Source organism: Pollicipes pollicipes, unplaced genomic scaffold (genome assembly GCF_011947565.3).
Source record: "Pollicipes pollicipes isolate AB1234 unplaced genomic scaffold, Ppol_2.1 Scaffold_4881;HRSCAF=5763_pilon_pilon_pilon, whole genome shotgun sequence".
Classification (NCBI taxonomy): domain Eukaryota; kingdom Metazoa; phylum Arthropoda; class Thecostraca; order Pollicipedomorpha; family Pollicipedidae; genus Pollicipes; species Pollicipes pollicipes.
In genome coordinates this window covers 46134603-46153382 of record NW_023596576.1, presented here as the reverse complement: position 1 = coordinate 46153382, position 18780 = coordinate 46134603, and the positions used below count along the sequence as shown (strand labels likewise).

The 18780-nt window shown below is 52.3% G+C and overlaps 1 protein-coding gene across 1 annotated transcript; it reads right to left on the bottom strand.

Moving 5' to 3' along the window:
- Positions 1-4947: 4947 nt before the first annotated feature.
- LOC119100470 (platelet-derived growth factor receptor alpha) lies at positions 4948-18028 on the bottom strand. Its single transcript, XM_037223562.1, has 3 exons — positions 18010-18028; positions 12258-12557; positions 4948-6365 (listed from the first exon to the last, which is right to left on the bottom strand). Exons 1-3 carry the CDS (start codon positions 18026-18028, stop codon positions 6268-6270), a joined length of 417 nt encoding a protein of 138 aa, XP_037079457.1. The 3' UTR covers positions 4948-6267.
- Positions 18029-18780: the final 752 nt, after the last annotated feature.

Below are 18780 nucleotides of genomic sequence, written 5' to 3'. Positions count from 1 at the left end.
GTTTTTAAGACGTTTTTAAGGATTCAGTCATTTGATTCAGGGTTTTCAGGATTTACATAACCAGCGCAGGGAAAGACGGGAAGTCAACGCATACAAGTACGTCCGTCATTTTCTGATTGTCTCGGCACTGAAGAAGACTTAGGTGCTCACTTCTTTTGACCAATACTTACAGGTTTTTTGCCTGTGGTTTTGTAACGGCCACCGAAAAATGCATACCGAACCATATTCGACAAATTTGCCGATTAGGATAGCAATCTTCTCACAAATCTCACGAAATAGTCCGGCCATCACTCATTTAAGAAACCAGTAGCTTTGCGGCCACTCATCTTAGGTGCGTGCAGTTTCCGCCAAAAAGAGACACTTGAAACTTATGTCTAAGTTATGCAGTGTTGCTGTTAGACATTTGTGCACAAGGTGTTTTATTCGGCGCGTTTTTCCCGTAACATTGCAGCATCACCCGATTTTACCGCTCCCTTCGGATTACAATGAGAAAATTTCCACTTGGTTTGCACTTGGGAGAAGGCTTCCACTTGCAAAAAAGCTGAAAGACACAGCTAGAGATCGGTTGCAGATCTCGACAACCCGGTATCGCGGCAACACGAGGCTAACGAGTGTCAACGGAGAAGAACATGGACAATCGCAATAGAAACAATATGCTCACAACAGACACGCAAGTGTGTCCATTGTGAGCATAGTGAGCATATTGTGAGCATATTGCGTGTCTATTGTGTCACAAGTATGTCGATTTGTACAGGCTAGGACGCGTTATCGTGCGCTAGCCGTGGATCCACCCGGTCGAGGTGGTATACCAGCGTGACGTCATATTCCAACAACCAGAACAAATGAAGACGTGTTACCCCCAGAAAGCGGCCAGTGTCAGCTTCCTCGAAATCCGCCTCAAATTATGATGCTGCGACCTAAGCCGAGTAGGATTGAACCATGAAAACTACAGCGTAGCGTGAACCTGCTATTGTCACCGACATTCATAACAATTTTTGCGTTTCGTTTTGATAAAGCCCTAATCGCCAGCAATGTAGATTAATACAGTGCACTTCCAGCGAAGCTGTCCAGTGAAATTGCGAAGCCTGGTTGGACTCATGGCCAGTCATTTGTCAGGCAATGGTGTTTGCAGGTTAGCGCACAAATGCTACACCAGTGTGCCACTACCTGCTAAATCCTCATGAAAGGTTTACTTAACGACATATAGGTTAAGTCCATCGGTATCGGTTGCCAAATGTGTGTGGCTTTAACAGACAAGTTTTTTTGCGTCCTCTACAGGGTGACAACTGACGACCCTCCCTCCCCAGGTATGTTATCCCCTCGCTGTTCCCTCGTTGCGCAGGACTTACTGCTGGTATCATCTTTATGATGATAACACCCACCTCCGTCATTGTCTGGCTCGTCCCGCGCCGCAAGAGGCGTTCTTTTGGTTATAATTGACAACAAAGAAATAGCAATAATAGCAATGAAATCCTTGCGCAAAACATATGGCTTCACTGAAACCCAAATCATGCAGCAGCCAATTCAGCACATGTGCAGACCCCCACCCCCACCCACACGGCTGGGTAGCGTCATGGTTCTCACGTCTAACCACGAGCGCTGCCGAGGAACCATGCGCTGCGCGTATGCGTACGCGTAACCATGCGTAACCCGTAAGCGTACGCGTGTTTAGCGCTCCCGTATGCGATGTGCTCCCGTGTGTAGCGTGTTCTTGTGTAAAGAGTGATCCCGTGTGTAGCGTGCTCTCGTGTGCAGTGTGCTCTCGTGTCTAGCGTGCTTTCTTGCACGGTGTGATTTCGTTTCCAGTGTGCTCTCGTGTGCAGTGCGATCTAGTGTTTAACGTGCTCCCGTGGGTAGTGGGCTCTCGTGTGTAGGCGTGCTCTTATGTGGTGCTTAAATTGAGATCGTTCGTGATGCCCACCGAACTCTGCAAAGGCCAGGCATGGTCAGCTAGTTCTGCTGCGGCTCTCAAAACATTTATTTCTACTTTGGGAAATGCTTTTTAACCCCATAACATTTAACCCCATGTGCGCGTGCATAACCGCTCATGAGCCAAACACAACGGCCAGTGCACCCCTGCAATCCTTGGGGTGCTATATGTCCATTGGACGGGGACCTGGAAAAAGCGCGCCTACCGCTCTTTTGCCAAAACATCGCTACCCGCACCATTGAGCCAGCCCACGTGTGATTGGGTTACTGAAGCTTTCAGGTCACGCAGTCAAGTCAATAGGCAGACTCTGTTACGTGCCAGTCGAGCAGCATGCGTGCTGCAAGTTATGTTGCAATGTGCCCCAGGGCCCATCTGGGAATCTTGCTTGCTTTTATGTTAACTTTTCTCCGTAACTTTGTGCGGTGCTTCATCTTGGACTTCATACACCAGTGAAAATGTTTCAATTAATGCTTGTTTGCGAGCCATAAACAACCGCACGGCCGGTTTGAACAGACGCAAACTTGGCCAGTAACGGCGGCACGCCGCACAAACTTTGAACGCCGTGGGTAGGACGGAGTCGCGTATGGAGAGCTGGACCGGGGTGGATCTGCAGACAGAGGACCTACTGGCCAAGCTGGCCCTGACGCGGCGCGGTGAACATGGATACCACCTTCGCGAGCAGGAGGCGACCTCACCGTGGAGATGCGGTAAGAGTCCAGCAAATGTGCCGAGAGATTCTTGACGGGGTGGTGACGGACGGGTGGGTGAGCTGGCCTTGCAAGCCCGGTGGTAACAAAGTTCAATTGCCGGAGGATTCCTAACAGATTAATAGCTGACCAAAAGTTAGCTGGTCAGTGGAAGCGGCCGAGATCAAGCACCATAGTAGCATGAAATAACCGACTCTGGGGCTGTGGTAGCGGATCCCATACAATGAGGGAGCACGAGTAGAATGTGTCACCCTCGTATGCATGCAAGTCTAAATACCATGGGCTTCGTGAAGTTTGCTCGAATAGGGGGAGGGCAACCATCCAACTGCCTTTCCCTAATCCGACAGAACAGCCTTTAATATCGGCAAAATAGGACGAATTTAGCGCGCCAGGAAGCCTTAAGATAAGGTAGGGGCCTTACATGATAACCCCGATGACCAATTTTGATCACGCCGCGGAACCATATCATGTACCGTAGCCGCTAGCAAATCACGATCATCTGGCTGACAAGCCCAGCTCATTTTCCTCCCGGACAACCCAAAACGGCCGTGGCTTTACCAACCCTGCGCAATCCAAACAGCGCCTATCCCGCGCTGCCAGCAGGTGCGTCCCGCATAAGCACGCACCGTCCTTGTTACTCGCACGCCCACTGATTCGGTTAAGCATCGACGACGTTGCTCGCCATTGGACCGTAGGGTTTGACTGTCGCTGTGTTACTGAGCTCGACCCATTCGCCTTCCAGTGCTCAGACATGTAGCACACGGCGCCGTTCATGATCATGCATTCTGGACGGCCGCCATATGCTCTACCGGCCGGGAGAAACAGGCCACTATATCACGCGGTGAACGAGGAGACGTCGGGTTTTCATCTCCCTCTCGTGTCGCAGGCGCGCTGTATAGCGTGACCTTACGGCGCCTGCTGGCGGCAGGACGGTCACGGACAGCACCAGACGCCGGACACCAGCCGCGCTGTGGAGGTGTCGCGGTCCAGAGCCGTCTGGTGTCGGCACCTGGCGCCCCCCCCCCCCCCCCCCTCCCGCTCCCGCCCAGCGATCCGTCGAAGTCGGAGAGAGAGAGGGAGAGAGAGAGAGAGAGAGAGAGAGAGAGAGAGAGAGAGAGAGAGAGAGAGAGAGAGAGAGAGAGAGAGAGAGAGAGAGAGAGAGAGAGAGAGAGAGAGAGCTCACACGTGACACCCGGGCGGCCCTGGCCGGCCGGTGGAGCTGCAGGTTGTCGGTGAACGGCTACGACACGGAGCTTACGGGCAGCGCTCGGCCCGTGTAGTGGGCGCTAGACGATACCTCGCGCTCCGCGCCTGTCTCTGCCCGTTGAGTAAAAAAATATCGTAATCCAGCGACGTCTTCTGACAACTGCAGCCCGAGATGAGGCAGATCGTTACCAGTTGCCGACTTTTTACCACCACGTTTCCCACGAAGCGTTTATTTTGAATTCGTCACCGTCCACCCACTCGCGTACGCGCCACATGTCACGCATGCGCCGCCATCCGCTCCACGGCATGGATCTAACCTCGAAGGCCGTCACATGTGTAGGCATCGTCCCATGCACGCTGGCATCCGACAGCGAGGGGCGTGGATCCGAACACGACGGCCCCACGGCCTGCCTTTTCCAGGCATTCGGTGCGCCAGCTGGGGACGTTCTACTGCCATGCTATCGGACCTCGTGGCGCGTGATGTGGTCTACAGCACTCCGTCGCAACAGACGTCACACACTCGGCCCGCGGCACACGCACGTGCGGGTGTAGCAACGTTGTTAAAAAACACATCGTTTAAGAATATGCTACGCGCACACATGCACGCACGCACGCCCACACATACAAACGTACACGTGCACGGACATGCGCGCGCACTCGCACGCACATCGGCGCGTATGGGGGATGTCTAGAAACGTTGAGTGTTTGGGCCACTGAGGGGACAATCGTTCAACGAAAGTGCGCTGAAATAATGCTTACTTTGGAGGATGTCGGTGTGGGCGTTGCCACATCTGTCACACGGCATCCTCCATCCATGCATACCCAACAGCATACAATCAAGAACAGCCTCGCCGCTCGCATCATGGACAACGTATATGGGACTCTCGGCCTTGCAGTGCAAGCGGTCGGATCCTGACTAGACGATTCACGTTCAACGGGCACGCCTCCGGGGTGAGCCCGGAACAGGGGCTGCATCTCGCGCCCCGAAGCAACCAATAAAGCATCACAATGTCGCACAGCGTGCCACGGAGGTAACAGCATCCCAGGTGAATCTGCTCAAGATTGCTCATTGTTTCAAAACACCGCTGTTGCGACAACCGTGCGTGACGTTCGTAAAACATTTATTCCCAGCCTACCGATGCATTCCGTAACTTTCCATCCCTAGTTGCGCTTTCTTTGCAGAGAAACATGTCGACGCTTTGCACGCGCGTGACGTGTGCCGACGCGGGGGAGCACGGACAACATGGCGGACGGGCACATGGTGACAACAAACCCAAATTTAACTCTCATCATTTTCGATTTTATCGGATGGAGGCCGCCTTACGCTGCCACCAAGGAGGCCAACACCATTTACGAAACACCATTGGCCCTAGCACTGGCCTCACCCGTGGGAACAGACACATGAATTACTTATGGATACATGGGCCCCCGATGACGAACACCAGGCCCTCGAGCCGCACTGCCCCGCAGGCTGGTGCAAAACACGCGGCATCCGACGCACCGCTTCATCTACGCCCAGACGCGCGCTGGGGAAGTCAACAATAGCAATGGGGTTCGCGGAATGAAGCCCAGAAAATGAGTCGTTGGGCTTCCTGGGGCCGTTGGGACTTCGCCACTGACACAATGGAACGGAATGGCCTACTGCAAAAGTCAACTAGCTATGATATATATTTGCAAAATGCTTTCACGAAAACCTGTGGCAATGTGTAGCGGATTTCTATACTACATCACACACAGGTGGCCACAATATAAACGCATCTAGGCATTGCAACAAACCGATGACAAAATTTACATTGTGTCACTGCGCTGTAACAAGGTGGCATGCTTCGACGTCGGCCATTACATCCACACTTCCCCAAACCGTCCGTATTTCATCCACCGTCATCATGATGAACGATGCATCTGCTGAATAATAGTTCTCCAACGTGCGCATCCATCACTAAACGGCATCTGCCAGCTCCACGATGGCCCAGAATGTGACGGATCGACGCCGGCAAGCATCAACACACACGCCGTGTTGACGCCGGCGACCGGGCCCACTCTGCGCGACTAGCGAGTGTGTTGGTCACCAACAGCCGGCGCGCGTCCGGTGGCTACGGCCAGTCCTGACCCGGACTGCGGTTGGTCGAAGACAGCGACCGTTCCGGTGGGGCTGTGTTCACTGGGCGGCCATCGGCGCTCCGTTCACAGCGCTGGGCGCTGGGCGCTGGGCGACAGCTCGCAAGCGGAGCTCTCAGACAGCGGCTTCCGGCGCCGCGAACGCTCCACAAACACCTAGGCTGTCCACCGCCTGGAGCCGGCGCTGACGACGTGACCCGGGGTCAGGGGTCAAGTGCCAGGTCAGCGGGCGACCAGCCGGAGAGCCGGAGGATGAGCAGCGTCAGCAGCAGCGGCGTGACCCGGGGTCAGAGGTCAGGTGCCAGGTCACCGGGTGACCAGTCGGAGGATGAGCAGCGTCAGCAGCAGCGCGTCTGGCCGCAGTCGGTCCCCGGCAGCGGTCTGCATCGCGGCCGGGTGCTCATCTGACGGTGACGAAACAACAGCGTCATTGGACGGCGGCCCCGTCATTTCACACGCACTGCGCCCCTGCTGGCCCGCTGCCGGCAACCCGCTGGGGTGCTCGGCCACCGGCGGCCTGTCAGCCCGGCCTGACTGGACAGGACATCAGTCGCCGTCGCTCGAGGCCTCACATGGATAGCAGTACCTAGCTGCGGAGTACAGACATCGAAAGGTATGATTCATCACATCATTTCCGAGTGGTATGGCATAGAAGCAGAGCGTGACACGGAGACGGAACCTTCCCTTCCACAGGACCGGGTTCGGCAGCGCCTGAGACGGTCAGCGAGCGGCATTCGAGTTCGCCACATCCCAGGGCACTACCGTTGTTGGCCGAGAACGTCATGGATATTTTTGCCGCAGCGCATGGCCAGACAGCGTCCCTCGGCTCCCCCGACCTTGATCAGGATCAATACTATGGCAGATCGAACCGACAGCGTCCCTTTTTCGACCTCAACACCGCATCAGTCTTTGTTGAATGAGCATCTGCGGGGGCGTGGTACATGACCAGGTGTCTCGGAGCTGAGGGCTGGTTTCCAAATGGAACTGGATGTTCACGCGGCACTGGCCACGATCACACCGCCGCGGCCGGCAGCCGTACCTCGCGTGGATCATGAGTCAAGTGATTCTCTGCGGCTGAGCGTGCAGGGTGAAAATCGCCCGTTTAAATCTAGGAACGTGTTTGAATAAAGGTGTTGAGAGTGCGCGCAACAAGCTCAGCTGAGTTTAAAAGATTGAATACTGGTCACATAAATGTTCAAAGGTTGTTTGAAGGAAAAGCAACACAATGATCAATAACTACAGCTTCACACAAGCAATTACTGCGGTTCCTTAATTCATCTGCATGTTACGGCAATGAATGGCTATGGCATGGCTATTTCAGATGCATTGCAATGTAACGCACAAAAGTGGCCTTGGTAACTCGCAGACAATTGGTGCACAGAAGGCATTACAAGTGCCTCGTAGCCAGCACACAGCAGACGAACCTCCACGGACGCTTCGCAGCATCAAGGTTGGCTGGTTCATAACATGGGCTGACTCAAAGCCATGGGTGTAACAACTGGGAGGGCATGCCCTCCTCAGTTTTCCCGAAATTGTACTTTACCCCCTGCAGTTTCCCTGTAAAATATTTAAAACATTTTTACATTCAAAACGCCGCTTTCAAGTCACGTCGTTCACCGAAACTCCAATTTGTTCCCTCCAGCCCTGATTTGTTCTCCGACCTGAGAAACATGATAACGCCATTGCTCATCAGTTCATCACGGAAGAGTTGACTGGCGTTGCAAAACTGGATCAAATGTTGGCATCATCCATAATCGTGACACGCCCACAATTGCGTTTCACGTAGCAGTTCACCAGCGTGAGTTTTTCGCGGAACAAGCGTGACACATGTCACTGAAACGTCCCTGTAACCGTTAGACAGGCGCGAGCCCCATTCGGTGAACTGCAATGACGTCATCACCGCTGAAGGGTGTGCCTGTCACGTCACAAGCAGCAGCACCGCAGCTAACGGGCGTGTATCGGCAATCATGGCGCAACCGCACGCTGCCGTGATTGCTGCGAGTTCCAAAATGGGTAGTTATAAATAGAAGTTTATGGATGCGCATAAATCTTGAGCTTTTGACGAGCATATAATTAAAATCACCGTAGCATCCAAATTCCAACTAACGTCCAATTGAAATCGTATAACTTATGCTCAACTGGTAAAGTTTTCTTACAATCCTCTTCATCCTTACTTTCTTTACAATCCCTTTAATCCCTTTCAAATAATTTGCATGATTAATTCCGACAACCACAGGTGTAATTACCTCTGGAATCGGTAGGGTCCGGACGCAGTAGCCTTTGGACATGTTGGAATGTTTTCGCATTTGGCCGTATAAAATGGCACCAAAACCGAAATGGATCGCCGTAGTGTTTAAGGCGCGGTGACTTTCATCCTGACGGCCGCCCCCTGAAGCAGTTCAATGTTTTGTTTTTATTCATTGTTATGTCCATGCTTTACTGATATACTATCGCGCAGTGCTGGATGCACAGCTCCGCAATGCTGATATAAATTGTGGCGCAGCACGTCTTAGGACAGCTTTGCAAGCCGTAGCATTATTACGCCGTAGCATTATTACGCTTTAGCATAATTAACGACCACGCATGGCATGCACGGGTGTAATGCGTCGTCATGTGCGGGTGTCATGTCGTGCCGGTATGACCTATCGCGACATTAATGTCGCTTGAAGACGTCAACAGTGTTGCAATAAACCCGAGAAATGTGTCACACCACTCGTTCAGTGATATCCTGAGCCTAGGCCTGAATACGGAACACCTGTCAAAGATTTGAAAAACAAAATTGCCGACTCCACGGAAGCACTGAGCATACGTTCCTAGAATTTCATTTTTAAATCGACATTTCCTTGTTCCGTGTTCAAGATCTTAGCTTCACTCGAGCTGTAGGGACCTACAACATAAATGACCCAGTTGGAACCGGCTACATCCCTGGCGGCACCAGTACGGTGTATACCCACAACGTTATCATGCCCTTTAAAACATGTCCCGAGGCAGGCTGTCACGGGAGCGGCCCATCTGTGGTCGGCGTATTCTATTGTCCTTGAACTTATGTGAGACGAACGTCTTTCTTCTTATATGATAAGGAGCCGTGCTGATGCATATACATGAGGTGCTTGAAAGTCAGGCTCTATGGGCTATGTGACCATTCGCTTTGGGGGAATCGCCACGGCTGTGCTCGAGTGTGTTAAACAACACCTTCTGTTCTCGCGTCGAGTGCAACAGACTATCTCAACATGGAAAGTTTGCTAGCGGCATGTTTGTCGAGCGCGTCTGTGAGCAACAAGACAAAGCCTAGATATTAGGCATTCCAGCCCGAGCTTAAGACTATGGGCCGTTATGCTATCGCATTGTGCCAGCGCTGATCCTCAGAGAATTCCAGTCCTGACCTTTGAAGGCCTCCCGCGTCGTCCCTGACATTTCCCATTCCCAACTCATATTGGTCATCACAGGTCATGCCCCGTGGGTGTCTGCCTACTGGCAGTCTAACATGGATCGCCAATATAGCTAGTCGGATGTCCAACAGCTGCCAGGTGTGTTTCTGCCTCTGGCTCGGAACGACTGTAGCCCGCCCCGCGGGAGCACCACACCCGAACTTCGCGCCGCCGCGCCGGCCGGGCACGCCGGACTGACCCGTCCCATCGACCCGTTGGCGTATCGCACGCGCCGGTGGCGTCCGATCGCCCGGGGCGCGCTCGACGACACGTCGGCGGAACGTGTTTCCCAGGCTGCGCACTTAGATTGAACTAATTTCCATGGGATCCGGGGTCATTCCGCGCGGGACGGTGCGCCGACCGGGGTCACCCAGCGAGGCCCCGTGTCACTCAGCTGACTGCTACACGACCGCTGACCGCTGGCTGCTGCCCACTGCTACATGCTGGTATGGAACTGTGGCAGATAATGTGGACTTTCGCTCTCAGAGCTGACACTTGTCTGTTTGGCACAGACCTGTGCTGGGTCAGTCCACCCTTGGGTTGACGGGTTGCGCCTCTGTGTTTGCAGGCCTTTTCCAAACGTGATGGTCGGAGCTCCTTTTATGTCGGATGTATCAAAGTATGCTTACCAGCTCCAACTGCACATAGTGAACGCATAACACATTTCAAATTTTCGTTCTATCAACAACGTATTGCCTGTATGCCTGGCAACAAGCATGCCTGCATTTAATCCCTTCTGTTCGCGACCTTTCCTGTTGCCGGATATTCATCATGGCCACACTAATTTTGTCCCTCGAATCGGGCCGGATGCAGTGCCAGCAATTCTCGGAAAAGGCAGGTCCCAGGCAGGTCAAGGTCGAATTCAGTACGTAATCTTGCAGGAAGCTTGCGTGTAAAAACAGAGATACCACTTCTAGCAACCCAAGCGTAGAGGCAGAATGTGTCTGCTTGCCAACATTTTGTCCGGAAAAGGTGCTCACCCAACTGCTCGCCTTAGCTTTGAGCAGTCCCGTCAGTGACCTTAACCCTGCGCCGTCCCGTTCTTGACCTTAACCCTGCGCCGTTCCGCTCCTGACCTTAACCCTGCGCCGTCCCGTTCCTCGCCTTAGCTCTGCGCCGTCCAGCTGCTGACCTTAACCCTGCGCCGTCCCGCTCTTTGCCCTAGCCCTGCGCCGTCCCGCTGCTGACATTAACCCTGCGCCGTTCCGCTCTTTGCCCTAACCCTACGCAGTCCCGCTCCTCACCTTAACCCCTGCGCCGTCCCGCTCCTCACCTTAACCCCTGCGCCGTCCCGTTCCTCGCCTTAGCTCTGCGCCGTCCCGCTGCTGACCTTAACCGTGCGACGCTCTGCTCCTTGCCTTAGCCCTGCGTCGTCTCGCTCCTGACCTTAACCCTGCGCCCTCCCGCTCTTTGCCTTGGCCCTGCGCCGTCACCCTTCTCTCCCCAGACTGTGGACTGCGGAGAGAACTGACGCGTCAATTGACGAATCGCCGTGCTCTTCTGGATCCAGGGACCGATTGCTTAGTCACATTCTGCAGCTATTCACAAGGCACCACGTGTCTGAAACTATCGTCTGTCTCCAGCTCGCCTCTAGCAAGGAAAGACTGTTAAGTAACTTGGCTAGAAAAAGCATCGATCTTGTCACTTTCCGTAACCCATGCGAGTCATGTCTCCATCGGCTTGCCATGCATTACGCAGCATTTAGTTGATTAAAAAATTCTCCAAACCCGCGGCGATTTTGAGCTCATCGCGCGTGCCGCGAGGAACAGCTCCAGTTTTTCTCTCAGCGGTCAGCGTACAGTGCTTAAACGCGTCTTAGTTCTGCACGCATTTGCCAATTTGCAATACTGCGTGTTGTTGTTCTTGCATATGGTTCTGCCAATTCGGGAGTTTATACACGCGCGATACCGCTCCGCTGAGGCACGGCTGAAAGAAAATTAGGTATTGTGTCCGATGATTGTATGCTTTTAGGAAGCCTCACATCCCCCCTTGATTGCTCACGCCGGATAGAAGCCCCGGACCCCAAAACTCGTTTAAAGCACCGAGACGGCAGTGTACGGATTCACCATTTCGCCAGATTAGCTAATCTGGAGCCCAATCGCTCGTCGCAGTCCACGTCAGAGCGCCGTTCTTTACACGCCAGCGCCGCCCACTAGGGTTATGACCTGTATCAACGCAGTAAGTGAAGTAAATACGTGAAAGCTCACTATGAAGGACGCGGGCCAAAACCCAAGTGTGGGCTTAAAGTAGAAGGACTTGATTGAGACCATGGATGCGTACAGCGCAGCAATGGCATGTTTGGATATGAGCACACTGCGCAGTTATTGGCCGTTATGCCATCAGATGCACATCATCAATCATGCCCTCCGCCTCCTATCGATATTTTTGTCCATTTGTCCAACGTACACGACCGTCAGGACGCGTTGGCCGTTGCTTGGCGCTGTTCTATAGACAACCACGACTTGCTGCACTTACTTCGCCTCTCTTCCAAGTTGGAAATCGATTTTCGCATGGCCGTCGCAGGTAAGCCAGATACGTACCTTACCCGAAAACATGACCGTGCTCCCAATTTCGGATGACACACGGACCGAGCACGGGAACGCCCGCTGGTTACGACACACTCGCAGCTCTGCCCACCACCATCACCCACCAAAACAGCTCTCCGGAGCCTCCGACCTTCCCATCCTCTTCCTCCCTCTGCGACATCATACATGACACCCTCGCATCCCTCCCTGGCGTACCCCCAGAACCGCGCATGTAATCGCGTACCCTCCAGCGCAGACGGCGGGGGAGCGTGCCACACAGGCCCCTGGGAAGAGCGCCACCGCCAGGGCGTCGCCCCACCCCAGTGGGCACCGCCGGACGTACCATCGATGACGTGAACCCGGACGGCGGCCGAGCGGCCCTCGCTCGGGCGGCACGTGTAGTTGCCCGAGTCGCGCTGGCGGGCGCGCGAGATCACCAGGAAGCTGCTGCTGCCCTGGTTGGTGCGCTCGGTCTGGATGCTGATGCCGGCGCGCGGCGAGCCGAGGTCGATCGGCGCCGCGTCCCGCAGCCAGGTGAGCGTGATCGGCGGATCGGCCAGCACGCGCAGCTCGCAGCTCAGGTTGATGTTGCTGTCCAGCTGGACGTAGAGGTCGGTGGGGCCGGCCACCTTGGCGTGCGGGGCTGCGGAAGGCCGAGCGAACGGTTGGATTGTCGGCGAAGATGTATGAAGATGCACATAGAAACGGCGGTGTGAAGAACCATGCATCTTAAGTGCCGATATATCCTCTCCTAGCCATCCTACCCTTAGTATCCGGAAGTACCTTAGAAAGGCTTGCTGTATCGAACCAGTTCAAAGCCAACCAATGAGCCTATGAGATCATATACGGTTAAGCACTGGGGACGTGGGACAAGTCAATACAAACGTGAGTTCGACACAGTTCAGAAAAAACAAGGCATGTTACTGAGCATGGAATCGGCTCAATTCATAGGAAATTTAGCGAAGCCGTGCCGGATTTAGGGGCATAGCCAGTCGGGCAGAGAAATACAATTTCCGACGTCGCCACCGTGAATGCCGGAGTCGGCAAAATAGTGAACTACCTCACGCTCATTACCACATCTTAAAAGCAGACCCCATTTGATCGAAAGGCACGGAGTGCGCTTAATTTTCAAGGAACTAGCAGACGGTAACCCAATAACCATCAGCCGGCCGTTTTTTTCCCGAGCGCTGCACTTTTCCACCGCAGCCCGCGAGCGGCGTCAAATCGTCCGGCGGCGGAGAGGCGGCGCTGGTGTGGGGCGGGCGGCGGCGGTCGGCCCCGGCGAGTCAGCGGGCGGAGCCGTGTTGTCTCCCGGCGCGCCTCAGCCGCTGCATCACCTCCGAGACGATCGGGACGACGGCCCGGTGGGAAATAAGACGGCCGGTCCGCGCTGGCCCGCTCATCAGTGCGCCCGTAAACCAAGCAATCCCATAAACAAAGTTCGCCGGCACGGCTTGCTCTACCACTTGTACGGACTGGCGGATGGAGTCGCCGCAGCCGGCGGCCAACTTGGCCCGGCCGGTCGGCCGCCGCCGCCAGGCCGACGACCCCTGACCTTACCCGCCGCTCCGGCCGAAATGAACCGGCCAAGATGGGCGCAGATCGCAGCGCGCCGATCATGTCAAGCGCTTACAAAGTTCGGTCTCGTACGAGTTTACAGGTTCTGTAGTCGGTCCGATTGCAACGAGCGTAGCAGAAGTTTTCATTTGGTTACTCATGTCGCTGCTGTCCGCGTCATTATTTTTGTTGCAGTTATTGTTATCGACACAGAAACGCACGTAATACATGGCTGGTGTATGAGCTGGCTGGTTAGATTCAGAAGGTGTTAGGTTTAAACAGTGTTAGGAACTGACAGCCATTACGCCAACAGTGACCTTTTTCCTCACGAAATGCACCAATTGTTCACCAACTGCTCTGTCCCAGCGATAATTAACCTTCTCTTACGAAATGGAATATCGCTAGTTGGTCTCGCACATATGCTGAGCGCCCGGAGCGTTTATCCCCCAATTATTCGAAATTTTAAAAAGGGCGTCATAGAAGGGCTTCGGACGATTTGATACCGGAAACATAAAATAAGAATGCGTCCATACAAGCTGTATTCTCATTTTATCTTTCCTTGAAACGGCGTGGCATTCCAATTTCAAAGACACATTTTTGATAGGCACCAAACAACATCATTAACTGAAATGTTGGCACCATTGAGCTTCGTCTTCGGTCGAAACGCTAAAGACTAAAATACCGACACAAAGAAAGTACCACCAGCGCATGCTGGCCTCCCATCAGACCCATACCAAGGCCAAAACTTTGCAGAATTATTGAACTCTAAGAAAGCTCCCGGCAAAAAGAGAAGATAAATCACGAAGCATGCCGCAACTTCCTACATGTGCCGCCCCATGTTTCGGTTGGAACGATTTTTCTGCTGGCCCGGCATTCGTCTGCAGGGACCTTAAATGCTTTGCTTGCACAATAGGCAGCCAAAAGTGTTATCAGGCACCATTTCACTGACTGCTCCGGTCATTTGTCAGCTGTTCACGAAGATCATTAGTTAACCGTGGTGGTCGCATCGCAGTGGTATTCTCTATTTTGTCTTCACGCTGCCAAATTATTTTGTGCTTGTGCACCATACCGATAGGCTGTTCCCGACATACTACAGCGGTACCAAATTAGCTACTCCACGCAGCGATTGCCGGTCGATGAGCTAACAATTCCGATACTGGACTGATGTCTGAGGATAGCTGCTTACAGACCGCTACGATCATTATGTAGATCCCTGCTCCGGCGGGACCGATCGCGGTACATGTGATGACGGCCGACCTTTGCTTCTCGTTACCAGACGGCGACTGGTGGAAAGCCTGGTCGGAGTTAGCCGACCTGCTACTATGACGAAGCTGACATTCACGGCTCATCTGTGTTCGCCCTGCAAGTGTCCTCTGACGAGTGGCTTGAATGCGCAGCGGGCATCGAACTCGGGCCTGGCCGCGGGGTCAGAGGGATCTGTGACTGCGCTTAAAAGCTCCCAGTTTTAGTTGGCGGGGATTAATTGATGCAGGAGCATGACGCACAGCCCTGCGGTTGAGTGATGATGAATACGCAGAAACGTCTCTGGGTTCATGGTATACTGAGTGGTCAGGTTCAAATTTAGCCACTCAATGTAGTATTACGGCGTTTAATATTATCGGGAAGCTGTTTGACGTGTGCTCTCGAAGGTGTGAGATACTACGACTTAGCAACTACGAGTTAGTGGTGTTTGTTTTTTTTTCTAACCCAGCAGGGCTCTCGAAGGTGTGAGATACTACGACTTAGCAACTACGAGTTAGTGGTGTTTGTTTTTTTTTTCTAACCCAGCAGGCCCATACAATATTCGTCTTAGCAGTGTTTTGCTAAGGTCATAGTTCGCAAAAGACATTCGGTTGTCGGAATGGCATGCCCTTTTCCTGTAAATTATGGCGAGAAGACGGCAGTCGCTCAAGCTTCATCAATAGACACCCATTAGTCACTTGAATACGCAAGAATGCAGGGACAAAGTACCGGGGACCAATTTCTCACAACAAAGCTAAAACTTGTCATGTCGACAAGTAAATGTTCCAGTTTGGTAGACCTTTCAGATGTCGCGAAAACTAACACACAACTTTCACAAGCATCCTTCGGAAACTGTACTCACCGCCAGCTTGCGGCAGGCCCAAGACAATGAACCCATGGGAGCTGTAACAACGACGGTCGGCACGTCTGGTGAATAGCACAAGCCGTCTCGACAACACAGGTGCCGTCTCAACGGCAGGCTGCTGTGCTCGTGACACCATCTCGTTTCGAGACGAGCGGAGGGAGGCGTGGGGCGCAGGGTCTGCACGACGTATCATATCATACATGCTGAGAACGCTTACATGCAGCAGAAAGTGACGCTCACATCGCTGAGAACATAAGACAAAGGTCGAAACGCACAGCAGTGTAAACTCTGTAACAGCGTGTGCTGCAGTGCCGCAAGTGCCTCAGCCGTACACGCGCGCGGTGATGGCGGAGAGGACCGCACTCCTCAAAGTTAGTCTCTTTGAGTTGGTCCGCTTCGCTGAGTCCGATCCTGTCGTCCGGATGGGGCGGAACGGGATGGCACGGGATGGCTCGGGACGGGAGGCGATGGGGCAGCATCATACACCGTTCTGCTTCGGTCTTGACTCCGTCCGTCCTAACCGTCCCATCGCTCCGGCACAAGACAATAGTTTTGTCCCATCCGATTCTTCCATCCCACCCGATCCCGGGCGGGATGCGTCTGGGATCGAAACGTCCTCTTCCGGCCCTGCCCAGCATCGCCCTGCACTGACGTGCTCCAAAATTACTGTAGCACGCACACTGCTGCAGCTCTTTCAATAATGCAGAATTAGGTGAAACAGACACATTTTTTGTACAAAGCTTAATGTTTGCACACTGTAAATTATACCCTGTTAATTTGCTTGGAAGTGGTCATTCCAATCCGTCTCGCAGTTCAACGAATTTCATGCTTCAGATTTCACACTCTTTCATTTAAACCTTTTTAGTATATTTGCACTCCACACTTAACAGGTGGTCTAACACTCGGCAGTTAACCGAACGTCAACACTTCTAAGACAGCTTTGTAACCGTTTGATTTGTGTAGTACAGCTCTGTTGAACCTCACATCGGATCATGCAGTTTTAAGGCCCAGAAACCGTGCACGACGAACTACTTAAAAAGTGATGGAGCAGTTGTTCGGACTGACGTCATCTGCTGGTGGGTTAGTATGTACGCAACGTTTTAACTAATTAACTGTCCGATCGTCGTTAGGTATTACTGAGCCCTGACAAGGACTGGATGACGTTTGGCTCTCAGCCATGTACGCATCACAACCCGGATTATCTCCTTGAAATTGCTGGGGTTCGAACTAGACTCTCGTGATGACAAGCCCACTTCCCTACCAACCCAGCTTATCAAGATCGACGCGATCAGAAGGCCCTGGCACGAATGCCAGCAATTCCAAGAGGAAAATACTGGCCGCAGTTGGATGTGGCTGAAAGCGAAGCACCATCCACTCCGTCTGAGGACCCCCGTAACACCTGACTACAGTCGGGTAGTTAGATGCCGGAAACGACGTGTACATGCTTCCACTAGCCGATGACGAGAGACGAACAATTATTACATCAGTGTTGTCGATGCCGCGTCTCAATACTTACGCAGGACTATCATTTTGATAGATCAACATCTGTTTTAGAAGCCGTGACATTGTGTCGGATCGGGGTAGTCTTTTGCCCTTTTACGTTAGCATGAGTGAATGCACTTGTTAAGGACAGTAGTGGTAGGCTTATTCCTCGGAGAAAAACCAGGCGACTTTACTTCTGCTACTGTCTCAATAAAGGCATGTTGCCGAAGTATCAACCCATTTCAATCTACATTCTCCTGGATTTCTCCGAGGAACAAGGCTATTACTCCTGTCTTATTTATCTGAAAAATATTCCTCGCAAATGCACTGAACAACTTTCGCAATGTACTTGTTTCTTGCAGTTTGGCCAAGTTCAGAGGAGCCATAGCATTCAAGCATGGCCACCAAACCCAAACTGAGGACTTTTTCACTTGCATCAAACTTTTTTTCAAGACTGACATTTTCGAATTTCGATACCGGTTTGGTGACAGTTTTTATTTTTAACTTTGGACACGCTTGCTTTCAAATTGTCGGCGTTACGTGCACAATGCCGCGCCGTTTCCTCATCGGTACTAAATCGCAATAGTCTATGTAGCTACAGTGTTGCTATTTGATTTCGTTCCAAGTGAGTAGCGATGTATCCTACGCAAAAAGTATCCTACAGGTGTTGCTTAGCAATGGCGTCCGATAACAGCGAGGATGCAGATATTGAAAGAGCAAAGCCGTTTTTATGATTATTCGCCGTAATTGCACACAACGGGTTTAACGCTGAAAAAGCTCCTATAAAAGTGATATCAAACGTCCTGTATAAACATGGTACATCTGCGTGCGCTCCTTTTGTTCTGCTATGTTAGTTTACTAAAACAATGCTTAAATTCTTGACATCAGTTAAAACTTCAGTTTTTTCTTTTGAATCATATGCAATCTGATGGACTATATAATCCCTCACTTGGCGTTTGGTGCACCATCCTTACAAGCTCATTTTCACAAGCTTTCTTTTGAAAGAATATTCAAGCCATCTGAACAAGAGCAAATGGCATAAAACTCCATGTGCTATGTGCGCTATGTGCACCGCTTCATGCTGGGATCACCACCTCTGCAACACATGCAGCAATTTCGCATGGAATAACACCCGCCAAGTTTGCCGCAATACGCAACGTTCGAAATCTTCCAGCTGAAAACCCGGTGACCTTGAGCCAGACTGGCAGCTCCTCAACCACTTTACGTCAGATTGCAAGGAAACCCGATACTAGTTTTGGTATTGTGCACCAGACCATGGATCTAAACGACCCGATGCAGTCTTCGAGCAGTCATCGAACCCGCTGTGCGGGTTGATTGTGTGCACTGGATGGAGGGGTCGGTATTTGGGGTGGGTGGCAAATACTTCGTTGTTTTATTGCTTTCGTTGGATGTGCTGCGTAGTAGCATGGTCTCCGCAAGCCACAGATATACCCAAGTGGCCATACATTTGTGTGTTTTTTTGTGTTATTGTAGATAAGTCGGCGGTGATGGTGCCATTCGGAGGCGCCAATCAGCCCGATGGGGTCTCTTTCAATGGGATATTTATGGTCTAGCTGGGGTCAATGCTCTTCAGAGTCCAGGATTTTTTTTTGAAGATATCTTTAAGTTTTTTAACTGAGCTGTCTGACTTTTTGTGTTTAGCTTTGCCAGATAGATACCTTTTCATGGTTACACATTACGAGTATTGTGATTGCATGTT

Excerpts from the sequence above, each read along its gene's own strand:
- LOC119100470 (XM_037223562.1), bottom strand. Across the intron at positions 6,366-12,257 it reads CCGGGTTCACGTCATCGATG|ATGAGCACCCGGCCGCGATG; the intron begins GTACGTCCGGCG and ends CGTCACCGTCAG.